Raw genomic sequence first — 18,258 nt, forward strand, 5'->3', positions numbered from 1 at the left:
TCGCCCAGTGGCCATAGTTACAACATCCGGGAGTGTTTGCGTCCATGGTTACCAGAAGTGGCGGACAAACTCAGCAGGTTTTCTGTTTACAAGTGGCTCTATTTAGCAATCCGTTGTTTAATAATAGCGATTAGTTTTCGGTGTTTTTGTTGTGGTTTACAAACAAAATACATCTCGAGACCACACCATGGAAATTATCAGAGGTAGTTTAGATGACATTTCTCGCCCTGCATCGAGCGATCAAACCAGCAGCCGTGCGTCGAGCTTGGCTTTGCCACACAGTGACAGAATGGGTCGCATTACTCCATTTTCCCTCGTTGTGTTGACCAAAGATGATGCTGATATCGAGGTAATTGACGTTAAGTTAAGTCAATACATTGACATTAATCACACACGTTATTTTTGACTGACGACATTGGTGAATTTTCATCCAGAGCCGCTCTGAAGGAACCACGACCGCCTCATCAGCCAGAGGTCCTGACAAAAGTGAGAATTTTATTCATAAAAGCTGCACACTTCGTTGTAAGATCCAATTCTTATTAACGTCTGCGTTGTTTAGTTCAGGATCCCGTTAAACTTGGCGATGAACGGAATGAAGATTCCAGACTACGGAGAGCAATGGATGAAATGAGACGACTCGATGAAATCCTGTCTGCAAAGATCTGCACAGAAAAGCAAGTCAAGCGTCAAAGGAAAGAACTTCAAGCAAAACTTTGGCAGGAGTTCCTGGTAGACACATTTGTTGCATTCACTCCGCGTACGCCACCGGTTCACTGCAGCATCACCGTTATTTGTCACTCTGTTAAAGTTGTTTCTTTCTGCAGCAGAATAAACCTGAAGGTCACTCTGAGGGTGCACAAGAAACAATGAACACCAGGTTGTTTTGGGCTCTGGAAGCATCCACTGGTGAGCCATCAGCAATGAAAGGTTTATTCTTCATGCCGTGACTATGCGACCACCTCAATGTGTCCCTGTCTTTTTTTCGTCCTAAAGGGATCGAAGATGAGGACGACTTTGTGCCCTTGTTTGAAACTCAAGTTCCCGACTGTGAGCACATCAGACACGGACAACACAATAAAAACAGCGTTAGTTAGGGAGAATAAAACAAAAAAGAAAAGAGCCGCATACGTTGTTGCATATAACATTTCTAGCTCTTCATGTACTCGTTTGTACACTTGATGGCGCCATGACTTTGTGGAACTTAGAGATAACGTTTTTTGGATGAAGATAACTCCATTCTGCATTCAATGCATAACATTAATGAACATTTGAAGGGATGAGGTTTTTATGACATTGATAAAAGGATGAAAGAAAAGAACAGCGGCCCGGGAGCAGTGCAGAATGTTTCTCTGAACGTTGTGGCCGGTTAGCTGCTCGTCTTCACACCCGCTGTGCAGCCCAGCAGGGCAAAGCGGTAGAATCGCACATCTTTAGCTACAAATATTTTGAAATTTCACTCTTTAATCACGTTGGTCAGAGTTTTGCCTTTCTTTTTTTCTAATACTTACCTTTTGTAATGTAAAACGCGGCGTGCCTGACAGGTGACAAGAAGTCCGACGGCTGGATGGAGTCTTCTGAAGTACGCGGCGGGGATGCTGGGGGAGAGCAGCTGGAAGGCAGCCTCTGTGCAACCTCCCCCAGCAGGAAGAAACAGAAAGACTTTGTCAAGAGAAACATTGAGGTTTGTAAGTTGACGTTCTGGCGAATGAACCCAAAGATATTTGTCTCCGGTTTAAAAGAAAGGATATGAATGGATGAACGCTGAGCCCCTTTCTTTTGTTTCAGCTGGTGATTGGCGAAGGGGACCAAGTGGTTTTGACTCGCGGAGAGAAAGAGCATCTGGCCGAGCTGTTGGAAGGAGTAGACGGAGGGGACGAGGACGGTGCCGGAGACGCAGACAGCCAGGTACAGACAACACATGCTGTAGGATGAGTCCGTCTTAATGCGTCCCCCTCATGTCCAACATGTCTTGTGTGGAGCAGCGGGCGGAACCCGTCCCTTCCGCTGCTTCTGCCCAACGTTCTGATCCAACATTTACATTCGTGTGATTTCTTCCTTGATGTTATTTCTTGGAATATGTCACGCTCACATTTTTTCCTTTTCAATGCCGCTATTAAGCACACTCAGTCACTCGGCCAGACTTTGTCCCCCGGTAGAACTGCTCAGACGTCAATGTCTTAATGAACACTTGGAAGCTCCGGAGGCCTTTTGACGCCGTGAAGCAGTTAGCAGTTAGCTGGTTACGAGCCGGGGGGGGGGGGGGGCAGGTTCTTTCATATACCCCAAACTCACAGCCACACAGTGCTGATGGAGCTTTGAGGAGAAGAGCATGAGGCCTCTTGTTTTCCTTCGATGGATTCATCTGCGACCCGGCAGACCGACGCACTTCAAAAACAACAAACACCCGTCTCACTCTTTATTTTTTTTTCCAGAGTTGGCTTTAACAGCTCTTTTGGCGGCTGCGAGGCCCGCTTAGAGTCCCGCGCGAAGCCTGTTGGGAAAGCCAGTGCGTTCCCTCTCACACTCGGATGTGTTTAGCTTGACCCCCGACCGTTGTGCATCCACGGCGCAGCTCGCCACAGCGTCTGTTATTCATGTCTGGCCGCTCTATTTAAGATGTTTGCCTTGACCTTCAGAACAACGCTGCAGCCATTCGCGGTGGCAGACAACAAACTGAGAGGAGTGCAGATGCTCTGGTTTTTATTTATTGGAAGGAGAAAGACTTCCTGTTATTGCGAGGCCTTCTGTTCACATTGCCTTCAGCACATTATTCATTTCACAGGGACTTTTGCCAGCGAAGCGTCTTCCTTTCCCGAGGACAGCACTCGGGTTTTTGGCAGAACTGGACACGTCCACCACGAGCTGCTGCTCAATGTTCTCCTCACACATTCTTTTGTTCTGTTGCTGACTCACGTCCTAACAAGTTGGGCTTTAAGCGGTAACCCACGGCGATAAATCAATAAAACGGAGCATTTCGGTGCAGCAGTGGACGTGATGGCTTTCTTTATCAGAGGAAAAGTTTGACGTGGGTAATATACTGACTTGGCTTCTTGTTTTAGTAGTTCAAGATAAAAGTGTGACTACAAAGCACAACGCAAGTGCAATACATGAAAAATATATAATAAGAGTAATAAAATAAAAAAAATCATGCACAATGCACAATAACGGAAATGAAATAAAATATTGTTGCTGTGTTTGTTGTTTTATTCTGCCAGTTTTCTCCTCCCTCCTCACAGCTGTTTCCTTCACGGAGTTGTGATCGTTTTTGGCATCAAAACCTTCCTGGATGAGCTTATCTGACCCCGGGGTCGGGATGAGCTCATCACCAGCAGCCCACCTTGTCCCACCGGACACAAGTAGAGTCTCTCTGGGACAAACGCACCTTTTCCGCATTCGGCTAGAAGAGGGATGAACTCAGAATTGTAACCCTTCCCCGTTCCAGACATCACCATCGTCGCAAAGATGCTGAATAGGAAAAAGCGTTCGCGCTCATCGGTCCGCCATTAAGGCCGCCAACAAACGGGGCGGGCTCATAACCCAGTGGGCCATGACCTATTTTGGCAGTGGTTGTCTTCCAGGAGGACGTCTGGGCTGTGTCAGTGCGGACGGGCCAGGGTTACACCCCCGAGCCGTCGGACCTGCAGCAGCTGACTGACATCGACTCCAAAATCCGGCTTCTCCTTCCCGCTGGAGACCTTCTCTCTGCGCGGAGCTCGTATGCAAACCGTAGCATGTGCCAGGTATGTGTGCGACGGAACAGCAACGGCTGCCAACTGCCCCAGACACCATCAAACACTGCACAAAGGCGAGGCCGCTATGTGGTATACAAGCTCAGTGTGGCATCGATGGCAACGGCTCGTAAAATCCTTTGTTAACTGACCCCCGGGGAGTCGATCCCTCCTTCATGAGGGGGGGGGGGGCATTATGTAAGCTGCTCCAACTTGGAACAGAGTGTTGCCTCACTTTCCATCCACTTTTCCTAGTTTCCATAAGAAGGCCACATAAAGTCTCTTGTGGGTCATTGGCTCCATTAAACTATACGAGCAATGAATTACTTAGAAATAAATCTTCTTTCATAGCTGATTGCCCATAATCTTGTTTTTAGTAATTAGTAATATCTAGTAAATTATCCCAGATGTTCTACCTTTAAATGCTGTTTGTTGTTTAATCTACACATTAATATGGAGAACTGCCTCAACTATTATACGTGACTGTAGAACCTTTCTTTGCCGTGGTCCCAGGTTCAGGCCTGCGCCTAGACGTGAGCTCAGTTATTTAACTCCTTATCTCACTACATGTTAAATGCCAGATGGCATGTTCATCATTTACATTGTAGTTCAGTGGAAAAATCCTGTTTTCCAAAGTCAATAAAACTTTATAATGCAGTCTCGTGAACCTATGGTGCCGTTTTCCACTACGACTACTGGACCCGGACAAGGAAAAAGTCCCAATGCAGGAATAGCTCACCATCTATGTCACAGCTTCTGGAGTATTTGGGTTGCCGGCCTAATTATTTCCCAATTTCCCATTGCAAATGTTCCCACCTATTCACCCAAATGAAGCTTAACATGTTATATTGAGGTAATTTATTTGCTCCAGCTATCTGTTTGGATAATAAAGATTCTTAATATCTGGTTGGGATACAGCCGACAGATTAAATGCCAGATATTCTGATTAATGGTGAGTCAATAATCCTCCCACATGATGCTGAGTTGATTTCAGTAGTAGGAAACTGAGAGGCAGATGTTACTGTGTGTAACCTGCTTTCCTTCCTCCCCCCCTTTCATCATCTCTCCTGGCTGAAAGAGTTTTGGGGTAAGTAAAACTCCCCATCGTCCATCCACCATCTGCTCTCCATTAGTGCTTCCAATGATGTCTTTTAAGATATATTAAGTTACGTTAATAGATAACTCAACATGAGAGGACGCAGCATTTGAAATATTTTCTTGTGTTTGGGTAAAAAGGTAAAAGGTTGGCGTGCGCCGTACTTATAATGATTTAAAAGTCTGCTTCTTCACCCGGCCGTTACCCCGTCTCCCTGGCGTGGTGCGTATTAAAGATGGACTGCACTCACAATAAATCTCTGTCCCAGCCGGTCACCCATTCCACACCGGTGCCCCGTAAATCCTAAAGGTGGCCCTAAAAATAGAAACGCTTTTGTTCCTGCAGTTGGCTTCATTCTCTGACCTCCCGGCTGAAGCTGATTCAGAAACCTTCTCGTTTGCTCGCTCCTTTCAGACCAGTCTCCAAAGCACACAACACGAGATCATCTGTTTTAACGCAGCTGAAACTCTGATCCCCCCTTGATATTAAATCACGAGTTCGCTGTTGTCTCTTGTTTTCTGGCCGTGTCAGATACGTCACGGCTTACGTGGGAGAGGGACTCATTCACCTCCCCCCCCAGCGACCTCTCCCTCATAAAGGATCAGTCAAGGCTTGAATCTGTGAGCTCAGAACTTGGCGGCGTCCTTCTCCAATACGTCCCGATAGATATTTCACTGATGAAAAACAGCCGGCGCATTCCTGTGCTGTCGCCTTAGCGTCAGCGCCTCTTGGCTAAGTGGCTCATTTGCTTGAGCCTGCGAGAAACGGCCCGACTGCCCCAATCGGGTCCTAACTACGGAGCTAGTGGAGGTAGAGGAAGGCCACCTCTAGGGAAGGAGGAACTTTTTCACTTGGAGATATGTATGCAGAAATGTTTGTAACATCGTTGGGAAACAGTGAAGACGAAGAAAACGTTGTACCTCTATATTTTTACAGTTGTCTTGAACAGACAATTCGCAGTAAAGCACACTGGGACCAGCTATTTCCCGCTTCTCTCCGTCGTTGTCTTTAAGTCGATGTGGCAGGTGCACATGTTACGCTGTGACTGAATGCGAAGGACCAAAAAATCCCTCTCGCGTTGCCATGAACCACAGAGTGAGTGTTTGTAGAAGCGCGGTATCACTCAGCGTACGGCCGCGCGGTGAGTCACGGCCCGAGGTCTTGCCGTGTTTTCCTTGCCTCTGGTTGATACTTCTGGTCAGGCTAGCACAAAAACCCTCTTCTGATCTGACTTCAATAGATCGACCCCGTTGGTATTGTGCTCGTGACAGCGTTGCTGCTCAAGCGTTCTTCGCTTTCTCCCGTTTTCTCAGGCTTTCAGCCAAAATAGGCCTTCCGTCATTGAAGCCATCTGTTGGCACGGAGGCTTAACGCGCAGCACACCCCTCCTACTGTACCGCTGTGCGGTAATGCCTGCACCACCCACAGTCTGAAGCCAGGAGACGGGGATTCTGTCATGAGACCTAGCTGTGTTGGGTGTTTGGTGACGTGTGTGTGTGTGTGTGTGTCAGAATTACAGAGGCTATTCTCTTAAATGTGGTTACAATGAAAACGAGTGAATGGCATTATACGACATGCTATTCCGTCACCGTCCCAGAGCATTTGATTGCATCGGTTCAACTCCCTCTACGTTTGCGTGGTAACTGTGTTTTTGTTGTGCATTGGTTGTCTATATTTGAAAGTAGGACGACGGGGTCACTTAGTCACATTGTGTGGTTGCTGATGAGCAGCAAATGTTAAGTGAGGGAGCAGAGGTTTTGGACCGAAAACGCCCTTTTTGACCGACACAATGTGGTCAGATAGTTTGCAAATTTATCTTATTTGGTCCGGGCGGTGTAATTAAACAGCTGTGGGAACGCTTTGGTCACGTTGTATTCATGTAAATGTGGGCTAGTTCTTATTTTATATCATCAAGTGTAAGCTGTGCTGGGATAAATGCTGACCTTAACACAACCATGATGGCAGAGGTATAAATAGTCAATTGTCATGATCAGAACCATCTTTGCAGCGTTTGCGGCTGCATTAAGGTAACGGTTAATTAAATGACAGGTTTGTCATCTTGCTGTTCTTCATGAGTTTAACTCCACACCCTTATATATATATATATGGGTATATAGACCCACTTTATGGTTTTCTTATTCTTAGCGCCCCTCCAGTAGGTGTTACCCACAGAGGCGGTTGTTCCTAAATGGTTGAGTTGGTTACTTTCGACTCTTCCACTTATTCATATTCTCCCTGGTGGATTAGTCAGTCACAAAATCATCTGCTAACAATAAATTATTCTCAAAAGATTTCCCCATTTCCCCTCACTTAAGGCATTTAAAAACACTATTGCAACACACTGTTCTCTGTTTTTGAAGGAATAGACATTTTGGGACACTTGATACCACTCTGATGTCTCTACGGTAAACATGAAGCCAGCAATCCGTTAGCTTAGCACAAAGACTGGAGACAGAGGGGAACAGCTAGCATGGCCTGGTAACCAATCGGCTTCAAAGCGTCTGTGTGTTTGGCCGAAACATGGGGAGACGTTTTTAAAGTGGATTTAAAGATGCAATTAGCTTACAGCTAACAAATGGACAGCAGCCCGCACATTGTTTGGGGCAAATCGATGGGGCCGGAACGAACTGCAAGTCAGTGCGACCCCCAGTGGACTTTTTAGGAATAGCAGCTACTTTTATAGAAATTAAATTGATGTCTTTCTGTCATTTTCACACTGAGCAAGTCATCCGACGGGCCGCACTGGCCCCCCCCCCCCCCCCCGGCGGGCCGGATCCAGAAAACTACATAATGAGTTCCATAACTCCATGCAGTGTCAATCGGGGGCACGAGAGCTGCAGAAAGACGTTTTACCCTGCAGATGGTATTTTACACCATTGGCTTTGTAATCACTTTGAATTTATTTTGTCTGTAATTATTTGGCACTTTAAATCACCACATATTGGCAACTTGAGGCTGGAGGTCTCGGCAAAAGCCGTAGACAGATTTTCTTTCATAACCCGCGTAGTGAAAACTTCAAACAGATCAAACATTTGGCGACCTCGGTTTCTTCTTTGGATCCGTCTACGATACTGAGAACACACCGGTAGGGTGGATATTTTATCCCTGAATCACATTTCACAACAGGCTTTTGGGATTTTAGAACGCACCAACCAGGAGGTTTTGATCTGTGAAAAAGTGATGGCTGCAGACCACCCTTAGTTTTGGGAGAAAAAGCAAGTGTACCGTCCAGATGACCCACATGTGAATCTTCTAACACGTCAGGAATGTGCAGCCATCACCAAGCCATCCAGCACAGATCCATAACATTGACATCTGAAAAGATGATCTCTGGAGCAGGAAAACATGACTCAGACAAACAAATTCCATATCTGGGACGTTTTCAGGACGGGGAACAAACCCTCACCTCGTCTCTTATGAAGCGGCATTACATTGATTGGATTGGCACTGCTTCACATTAGCATTTAGCAAAGAGTTGGACCTCGTGACAGGGGAGGGTGAAGGATCGACTTGCACTGCCCTGCTCTTGTCGCCACGCAGGTACAGGTGCATGACACGCATGGCAGGCATCGGTGCTGCGGCGCCTGCCTCGGATCTCTGCAGATGACTGCGGGTCGCGGCTCGGCCAGATATCAGAGAGGGAAACAACGGAAAGATCAGACAAGTGAAGAGACTCTCAGCCGTTGCTTCCGAACAGCTTACCCGTGAGCTCTCGCAGGGAGCGCTCGCGGCAAAGGCGTGCAGACAGGCCTTGGCGGGTGTCCCGCGTCCACGTGGCGCAGCCGGAGCCGCCGAGAGGCCAGAGGGAGAGAGGAGGAGAGAAGCGCGCTGTTGTGAACAACGCGGACGTCTTCTCGGCGAGTCGGTATACGGCTGCTTGGTCGTCCCTTTGCAGCGCGCGGACGAGGCTGCTCGAGGAGGAGCGCTCTCCCTCGCGTATGTTCTCCAGTCAATACAAATCGGTCCCTCATTGTTCATGCATCATGTCTGCAGATGCACGGCAGACGCCCAGAAGTCTCTATTTTCCTTCCCGTGACAGATTATCCGCGCGTCTCTGGTTTGCACGCAGAACTTTGTTTAGAACACAACACGTTGTCCTAATGAGTTTGTTTGAATGTAGTAGCACTGGTTATTTTACTGCTGACACTTCCTTGGATTAGGTGCATTATAGCACGCCGCCCATATTTAGCTCATTTTCAGTGTACGAACGAGTTCATTAAACTCTCCCAGTGGTTCTTGTTCACCTAAATACCAACTATAAGAAGGGACCTGAGGCAAACAGGTCTGGCTCAGCTGCTGGTTTATATAAACACACATAGCAGCAGGACACGTGTACATTAAGTTCACCTATAATTATTTGTCCTGTTGTCTTGATGCATCTGAGAACACGTCTGCATGAGAGGATCCAGCTGTTATATTTGGCAAATGGCACCACAGATGAAATCCAGATTGGAGAGAGAAAGAAGCTCCAGGCAACAGCACAACCCACTATTTAACTAAACTAATTTAATCGACGAGGTATATAAATGCTCCATTAAAGGGAACTTCAAGCTACACTCACTGCCTGTTACTGAGTGTCATCCAAGATTCATTTGGAATTACAAACACAAAATAATCCCCGCAATTCACCTTATTTCATGCCTTTCACACCATGACAACCAGGGAATGGAATGCACCGCCTCGAATTGCAATCAGTAAATTGATCGCTCGATGAATGTAAGTTATCAAGTTATCTCACACAAGTGATGTACTACTGATGGTTTTGCTCACAGAAATTGGCAAATGATTATTTTTTTTTCATACAATGGGAAAGCAAAAGGAAAGCAGAGGTAGAGGGAGGAGAAGGTGAAAGGTGACGTGCACTCGGCGGAAACATCTCGCTTTGTTTATGCAAAGAGACTGTGGACTCTCCCTTAAACCCACTAGACTCTATAGGGTGTTAATTTAGCAACAGATAATTTGTTTAGTAAGAAAATATGTGACACACACGCCAGATTCGTTCACTGATTTATCTACCGTTGTTTATCCCCACAGATCATTTTAAAAGCTGCAGTCTAGTACTTCTTATAAAGTAGGGCAGCTGTCGTTTCCAAATCAAATAAACAGTTTCTCCCAAAGATTTGGGCTTTTTTTGAACCATGCATTTAGTGGTGTGAGGATGGTGGGAAAGCTAGACTTTAATTTTTATTTTTCCTGGTTGGAACGCTGCATTTCTCACTCCGGTGCAGGACAGGAGTCTGATGCCGCCGTGGTCCTGGCTTTTGTAGTCTTAACCAAAGGGTTCTACCAACGACCACTTAAAAGAGGCTTCAGATGGAAGCTCTCATTATTCCCCTATAGGGAGGCGTAGGCCACACACACTTTAGAAAAATCAGCGGGTTTTTGTCGAGATTGAAATATTAAAGTTAGGCTTAAAACGTAGTATTAGTTCAGTAGGCATCGCTGTTTTTTCCTACATGGCTCCACTTAACGGGACTCTCTTAACCCGAGGTTTAAATAAGATTACATCCTGTCATGAATGTGTCAAGATAGATTTAGTAACATGTAGTTATATTTCACGAAAATTAGCCCGGCCCTTCTGTCTCCGGTAACCACTCACGTCCCTATTGAGATGTCAACATTTGATTAAACGTCCATCAATTTCAACATTATTACACACACACGAGGATGCCAGGCATCCAGACTTACCGAGAGAGATGGAGATTTCCACCACATGGCACTGGACTGACACTCAAAAACAGACCTGCGGTTGGCAACATCCTCTCAGACGCGACCGGTTCTTCAACCGAGCTTCTGCTTTTATGGAGTAATTGTGTATTCTTGGAGGTCACGTACTGGTCAATCCCGACCGTATTATTCATTTAGCCGTATATACTTATAAATGCGTTAAATGTTGGGCGGGGTGGGGACGGATATGAGCAGTTGGAACTAAACGTGTCATGTGAATCTGATGGCTTTACTTTGTGTCGTTCTCTGTCTTGTCCGTCAAGTCTCTTGCTGTGGATGGTCCTGCAGGCACGAGTCTCCCGTTTCCCCCCCTGACCCATTTCAATTTGCCTCGGCTGCAGCTCGAAGTCCATTGTGTCAACCTAGTGCATGTGTTTGCAATAAATGTGTGATTTATGTTGGACCCATGTAGGCCGTACGTCTTTGCTCTGAAAAGCAGGGAAGTTTTACACTTTGGAACGGACCCCAGAGATAAAAACCTTGGGGTCAGAGATACGCACACTGCAGCTCCAGCGGCTCGCAGCAAAGCGAAACCCTCACTCAAATTGGTTGTGATGAAACTGTCTGATTCTGATCTCTATTTAAATGTTTCCAAGTGAAAGCCATAAGCAGGAGAGGACCGGAACACGCGTGATTAGATGTGTGTGTGTGTGTGTGTGTGGTGTGTGTCAGGGCCGGGGCTCGGAGGCTGGCTGGAAGTGTTATGGGGATCTGCAGCCAGGAGAGACGGTCCTGCAGGATATAAAGGAGAGGAGAGGGCAGGAGAGGCGGCTCCACGAGATCCAACAGCAGCTGGAGATGCTGAACCAGGGCCAGGAGATGACTGTGAGTTCAAAGCAGCTACTTGTGTTCACACACACACACACACACACACATCTTTCCTCCTTTTCTCCATTTCCCTTCTCCGGTTGCATCCCTAGTCAGTGCTCAACAGCGGGTGTTGCCCGTGGACACTATTTTGAGGTATTAGCTGCCGATTGTTGGACTTTGGTTGCCATCAGTGGGGATTACAGAGGGGCGGGCTGATGTTGCTGTTGCTTAAGGTGCCCACAATCCAAAGAAGTGATGGCTCTGTGGAGGGAATCCGCATGGAGGTAAAAGAAAAGGGAGGAAATGGATGAACAAGGAACCTTTGACTCGCTGGATTCACCGTTGAGGCTTCTGGAAAAAGACGACGTTAGCGTTGAGCCCTGCTAACAGCTAAAATATTAACTTCACAGTTCATGTCGAATGTGGATTTACATTTGTTTTCAGTGAGGAGTGGAATGTCTTTCCCTTTTGGCGATTCCATTGCTTTAAAACATTCTTGGCTTAGATTCGATGTCCAGCCTCCACAGACTTCCCTAAAAACCATTGAGCTACGTCTGCTTCTAGGAGCTACTGCAGAGTTACAAGCGACTCCTGCAGCTAAAGGTACAACACAAGAATGCCTCAAGAACAAAAGGCTCTGAGTTCTGCTCTCTCTGACATTTATTCTGTTGGAAAGAAAAGGAAAAGATTTGAGAGTGTTTTGAGCTTCTCTCGATGGCGTCCAAATTACATCGGTTCTCACAGTGATGGAGCGCGACGTGATCATGTATGTGCCTAATTTAAAGATGAAAGATGCTCGCACACAGCGAGGTAATAAAAACAACAAGCGACAGTCACACCCTGACATCAAACAAGGCACCGTGCCATGCAAACAGAACCTAATTAAGAAAAACCGTGTTCTCACTGCATGTTACAGCCACTAAATGATTAAACCCGGCAAGCGACTGCAACGCAAACCGCCCACTCACTGTGTTCTCTGTGCCACCGGGTGTGTTTTCAGGTTGGAAAAGATTTATTCGAACGGAATTTGTCTGGGAGGACATTCTTGAAGAGTTCCAAGCAGCTCCAGGAAACTCATAAAGTTGATTTGTGTCACATCCGTGAGTCAAATGTTTTCTTCGGCGGCCTTTTCACACCTGAGGGCTGAAGCAACCGTGCAGGCTTCGTGCGTAGTTCTCCGGTGCACTGCAGGAGCACGATAACCAAGGAGAAATTAGTGTGTGGATATATTTAGTTTTTGTTTTTTAATAGTAATAATAGCGATACTCTGTCTTACATCACCAGGATGATACGCTTTTTCTCCTGTGGCCTACGTGCTGCCCTTTGTTTCTTTGTGTGTCGAACCTGTTAAAGAAGACGTCCCTGCTTACAGTCGATGATGACGCCAGTAGATTAGAAGATCCTTCCTGGATTCCAAACAAGGAAACTAAAAGTCAAAGGGGATGGCAATTTATTCATTTGTTTTAAGTATATATTTGAAATCTTTCATACACATGCAGAAAACTCTACCAGGAAGGATTGGATGTCACGTTTTTCCCTCAGAAGAAGTTTGCTGCTCTATGTTTAGTCTGGAAAGGTGGAAAATGTTAGTTAGTCTCCTACATTTTATCGGTGACCACAGATTCGGTGCTCCGCTTCAGTTTGATCGACTCCAGCTGGCGATGTTAAGAATTCAAATGTTTGTCTAGAGACCTACCTAATTTCCCCTTTCGCGGTGATTTATTTAAACAAAAGACGCGTAGTCTTGGATTCAGATGTGAGACTTGTTATTGTGTGCGTCATCTCTGCTTCTCCTTTCTCTCAATCCAAACAAAACTCCCATTCCAGCGAAACGTATCTCTTGACCGAAGAATCTCCTCCTGCGGCTTTAGTTTTCCCTTTTTTTTTGTTCCGTCGGCGGTGATATTTGCCTGTGCCTGATGGAGAAAGAGAAAGGTATCATTGCTACGCGGCTGCCATTGTTCTCGGTTAACGGCACGTAGGGTTCAGCGGGGTTATTTTCAAGTGTTAAAGCTAAATGTGTGAACTCAACAGCTGACCCGGTGCCAGTTTTCCTGCAGCCTCGTTTGGCCGCGTTCCTGGATCAACGGCAAAAGGAAGGACAATCCCAACGTTTACAGTAAGGCCGGATGGTCTCAGCGGGGCGATCTTGGTCTGATCAGGAAGACATCATCAATCATACAATTTAGCTTCATATCAGCCAGGTTTCCATATCATTTACCGACTAGAACGTATTTATTTCCAGTTGTTGAAGTGACTTCTTCCAAAGTTAGAACCTTGAACACCGACAAGTCAGAGTTGGCCCGCATCTGTTGGCGTAGGTCTTATCAAACACTGCCCTTTCACAACTCTTTTTCCACAGGAGGCCAGAAAGACATTCTTTTGCTCCCAACTTCTCTTAAACTTCTCTCAAACTTCTCTCAAACTTCTCTGCCCCTGCCACGGCTTCTGGCTTCTGGCTTCTGGCTTCTGGCTTCTGGCTTCGGGCCTGATCACACTGTCTGCTCTCTTTTTAAACACTTCATGATCTCCTGAATTGGAGACGTTTTCACTAGTGAGCGGCCGAGACCAAGTGATGTTCGCACACATGGTAAATCACCTGAAAATAGACAACTTTATGTCCAATAGAGGTGAGTTATGTGAACGATGTCAGAGGACCGTGAAAGCTGAGCGGCCCGCGCTTGTGGTAAACCGGTCCGGCTTGTAGCCGAAGGGCCCGACCGTTCTGGCTTCGTCAGATTCATCAGCAGCTGATAATCCGAGACGGTACAGTAGGCCGGAGCCTTTGTCTGAAGGTTGAGAGGTTTACCCAGAGCTGGACGTCTCCCGTCTGCAGGACGGAGAACAACACTGACCTCATGGTCCCCGTGGGTGCTACCGACGGAGGTTTCCCTTCAGCACAGGGCGTCAGGTCAGACCGAGGCTGACTCGATTAGCCCGCCGGGTCTGGATAGCAGGTGGGAAAGCAGTACGGGATGTCTGGAGCTGTAATATTGGAATTTGGACAATTATCTCCAGACATCTTGCGCTTGGGGATTTATTGGACTCTTTTTTTTTTTTTTCAAGACTCACCGACTTTAGCGATAAGCCAGTCGAGGGACTCTGCGCCCGCAGCAACGGCTGTTCCTAACGCTCGTGGAATCGCTCGCGCTCGGAGCATAAATAACTGAAATAAATTGTCGGGTTCACGAGCCGCCACGTCAAAGCAATTCCCCCCCCCCCCCCCCCCCCCGTTGACGGCCTTGTTGTTCCGACTCGAATCGATCCAAATGTTCACAAGATCTCTCTGTGCATCAGGGGAAAAGAAGTGAGGGGAAAGTATTTCAATGCATTTGAACAAAGAGGTGATTATAAAACCATATATTGTTATGCTTGCATGTTTTTTCCATTGTTATTCCTTTCTCAGGATGTGTTCAGTATGTCAGTGTTAGCAAAACATGGACGATGGAGTTTCCGTCTTTCCAGAAAGCTGTCAAGGTAAGATGGTCATCTTTGAGCCAAAAGAGTTCCGTTTGGATATTACAGCTACACGGCTACACATTACACAGCTACACTCGGCGTTGCCAACGGTTACCAGACAAGACATTCATGGCAGCTGAAAAAAAAAAGTTCCGATAAAAGGGCCAATTATCACATTGGGTATTTAATTTGCGCAGCCTTGATGTGTTTCGCGGTGCTTCGGTCTGCTGTTTACTAGCGGTGTTAACTGGGAGGCGGACTGTGGTACTGGTGTTAGACGGACAGGAAGTCACCCTCGGCCTCCCGCCCACTGAGGGCACCTGAGGTTCAACCAAAGACTCACAGCGTTCTGTCACAGCCGTAAAAAAAACAAAACACTTATTCTCCTACATCTTCTTTTCTTGGAAAGTCTAACTTGTAGTTCCCATCGAACCGGCTGGGACCAGTTAAAGTTATTTCTGGCCATTAATGCTCTAGCCAGTGGGGTTCTTTTTTTTATTGCCCCTTGAGCAGTCAAATCCTGACAGACCTGTAATTGACCAGTGTTTTTTTGGGGGGAGGCCATGAGTTTCAAGTTGCAGGAATGCCTCGCTGATGTCTGTGCAAATTTATGATACAGTTCCAAGCAAGTTTTCTTTTTTTCTGTGGGCGGGTGTCAGTTGTACCTATTAAAACACACAATGAACCTGGTAGGGCAGCTGAGTGAATCCCAAATTCCTAGACGCTAAGTGTGCTGCTGGTGCACAAACCATTGGATATGTTTTTTTTTCTTTTCCTTTCCCCTTCCACTATGTGGAGGTCAAGGTCAAGTCTACAGGCAAAGGGCCGTGTCTTGCTCCGCGCATTTCAAAGGATAAAAACATGGAATGTGTCCACGGTGCCTGCGGCCTCCTTTACGTTTGAAAGAGCAAGTAATTGCTCGGGTCTGAATGAGCAACGTGGCCCAACCTGTCGTGATCTGACGGGTGTCTGTTATTACATTCTGCAGGACTTTGTTCACGCATAAGCGTTTGTCTGGTAGAGATGTCTATCTGCCACTGGGTCCCGCCGAGGGGCTGAAGGGTGTTAGAGGGCGGTCGGGTCCTATGGGGAATACAGACGATAGACAGCGTTACCTTATAGTGGTAACGGATAAGAAACAGCGACGTGATGTGTCTCGAGTGTCTGGAAAACAACTGCATGGGCGTAATATTCTCTCAGGACTCAGTCTGAGAGGATGCACACACTTTTCAGGTTTGCTTTTGAACTAATTTATATTTTTCTAATGATGAACTTGACATTAGAGGAAATACTCTTTGTCTCTTCATTGCAGAGAATTAGATGCACAACGCAAAAGTAAAGAAAGGACCCATCCAGCTCCTCTGAAGCTCACTAATTAGTGCGTGGTGTCTCGTGTTGTTTGATCCAAAACGAGATGAAGTGAGTTGACGCCCGTGCGATGTGTCTTTGTGCTAATCTGAAACAGATTCTCTGCAGGCAGACGCTGTGAGTGGGCCGTCCCACCTTCCCGTGCATCACACAGCAGACACACAACGTTAGCGGTTGAACTGGTGAGCGCAGTGGGAACGTTTCGCAGCTACAGATGTTTCTCTCAGGACCTGATGGAGACCAGAACCCGTCGGAAAGGAGAGCGGCCATTGGACTCACTCACGCTATTTTACACTTCATAAATTGGTGATGTGTCACTGCTGTCTTCACAGCTCCTTCCGCTGCCAAAAGAATCTATTATTTCTGCCTTGACTGGCGTCTGAATCAGGGACGGGATAATTGGGACATTTCTGCTCCGGGGCCAGGGACACTTTGTTCAGCACGTGATGACGGCGGGGAACAAAAGTGCACATGCAAAAAGAAGGAGGATAATTATTAGCCGTGACATGTTTTTGGTAGACTGTCAAGGTGATGAAAGGCAATGAGTCGATATTATTAGAATATTGGGTTCTTGCAGCAAAGTACAACATTCGAAATTGCCCTTTGTTGTTCTTCTGGGTTTGTATCCTTATGGTTGAAATGCACTTATTGAAAGTCGCTCTGTATAAAAGCGTCAGCTAACTGACATGTAATGTAATGTAAAGTGAGAACGTAATGTTCTCACGTGAACAGATGCCAACTATGAGCACTTGAGCATAGGTAAATTGATCATGTTTCACCTTATTATTATTATAAGACAGGATAATCCTTTATTTGTCCCGCAACTGAAAATTCACAGGAGGGAAACACGGGATAAAAACAAGAGCAAATAACTGTAAATAAGCAGTAACAAAAAACAAGGATCCACATAAACTCTAATTAGTCTAATTAGTAGTTGTTTATCACCATAATAAGACAACATGTATTTCATTCTGAACCATTTCCTCATAATCCACTCTAAAAAGGTTGGCTTTTCCCTTCCAACTCTCCTGCACTTCCAATAGGAGTCTGATATCATGAAGTGTTTTTCCCCCGACTACTTCCAACTATGCACAAGGAAGAGGCGCGGCAATATTATTATTAACTGCCACTGTCATCACAGTTCATGCATTCATCCAACACATTATCAAGAACTGAGTTTTAAGCCCAGCGAAGGATGTTCTTACTGGGAACACATTTTGGGGGGATTTTTGGGGACAGCTGCTAAGCTGCGGATATCCTGTAATAAGGCCATGTGACCTGGATGCGGCGTACTGTACACGGTTGCTTGTAAGACGCTTCTGTGTGCACATATTCTTCTTTTCATTTCCCCCCGTGGTCTAAAATCATATATATATTTCTTGAATCCCCCTACATACGTTATATTTGTGTCCTCCTGCAGAACGGCTCGGCAGACCTGACGGAGGAGCAGTTACTTAGTCTGCTGGGTGGATGTGAGCTGACGGAGGAACCGACCCAGGATCTCGAGACAATTGACACCACACAATGAGGCCCTAAGAAAGCCGTGGGTCTTCTTTTATTTTTTAAATGCTTTTCTAACTTTCGGTTATTCTGTAAACAGTACTATAATATTGTAATAAAAGTGCTGCTGATTTGAACCCATTTACTCATACATTTTGTAATGTAATGTAACATTTATAACAAACATTTCCTGTGCTTTTGAAGAAACACCCTCAGCTTTTTCCTGCTGATGCTACTGAATGTTTCCTTTCTTCTTTCTCACACAATTCATCAGGACTCCCTCTGCGTTGTAACTGTAATGAGAATATGTTGAAATGTGTTGCTTCCACCCTGTGAACTTCTATTTTTGGTTTCCTTGTTTTCAATATGCAGCAGGATCGCGTCCCATTGTTGTTATTTTGTGTTTAAGTCCTTTGCTCGAGGAAACGCAGCAGCACTGCAGGCTTCCAACAACCTGAGTATCATAGATGAGAACAGAAAATCACAGCTATTAAATGTAATAACGGGGTACTGTGGCCGCAGAATGTTCTACAGCTCACATACAAACTCAAAACAGTGAAATCTGAACAC

General features: G+C 46.1%; 1 protein-coding gene across 2 annotated transcripts; it reads left to right on the forward strand.

Annotated features, from left to right (window-relative positions):
• The first annotated feature begins 6 nt into the window (after positions 1-6).
• On the forward strand, positions 7-18,031 carry fsip1 (fibrous sheath interacting protein 1). 2 transcript variants are annotated; one of them, XM_040198947.2, is made up of 10 exons: positions 7-349; positions 435-486; positions 560-729; positions 825-906; positions 994-1,047; positions 1,542-1,681; positions 1,786-1,905; positions 3,579-3,740; positions 11,224-11,376; positions 17,609-18,031. In XM_040198947.2, exons 1-10 carry the CDS (start codon positions 188-190, stop codon positions 17,714-17,716), a joined length of 1,203 nt encoding a protein of 400 aa, XP_040054881.2. In that variant the 5' UTR covers positions 7-187; the 3' UTR covers positions 17,717-18,031. The 2 variants fall into 2 exon arrangements, with proteins under 2 accessions (XP_040054881.2, XP_040054883.2); XM_040198949.2 differs by having other exon boundaries at positions 25-349; positions 828-906.
• The last annotated feature ends 227 nt before the right edge of the window (positions 18,032-18,258 follow it).

This window comes from Gasterosteus aculeatus, chromosome 15, assembly GCF_964276395.1.
Source record: "Gasterosteus aculeatus chromosome 15, fGasAcu3.hap1.1, whole genome shotgun sequence".
NCBI lineage: Eukaryota > Metazoa > Chordata > Actinopteri > Perciformes > Gasterosteidae > Gasterosteus > Gasterosteus aculeatus.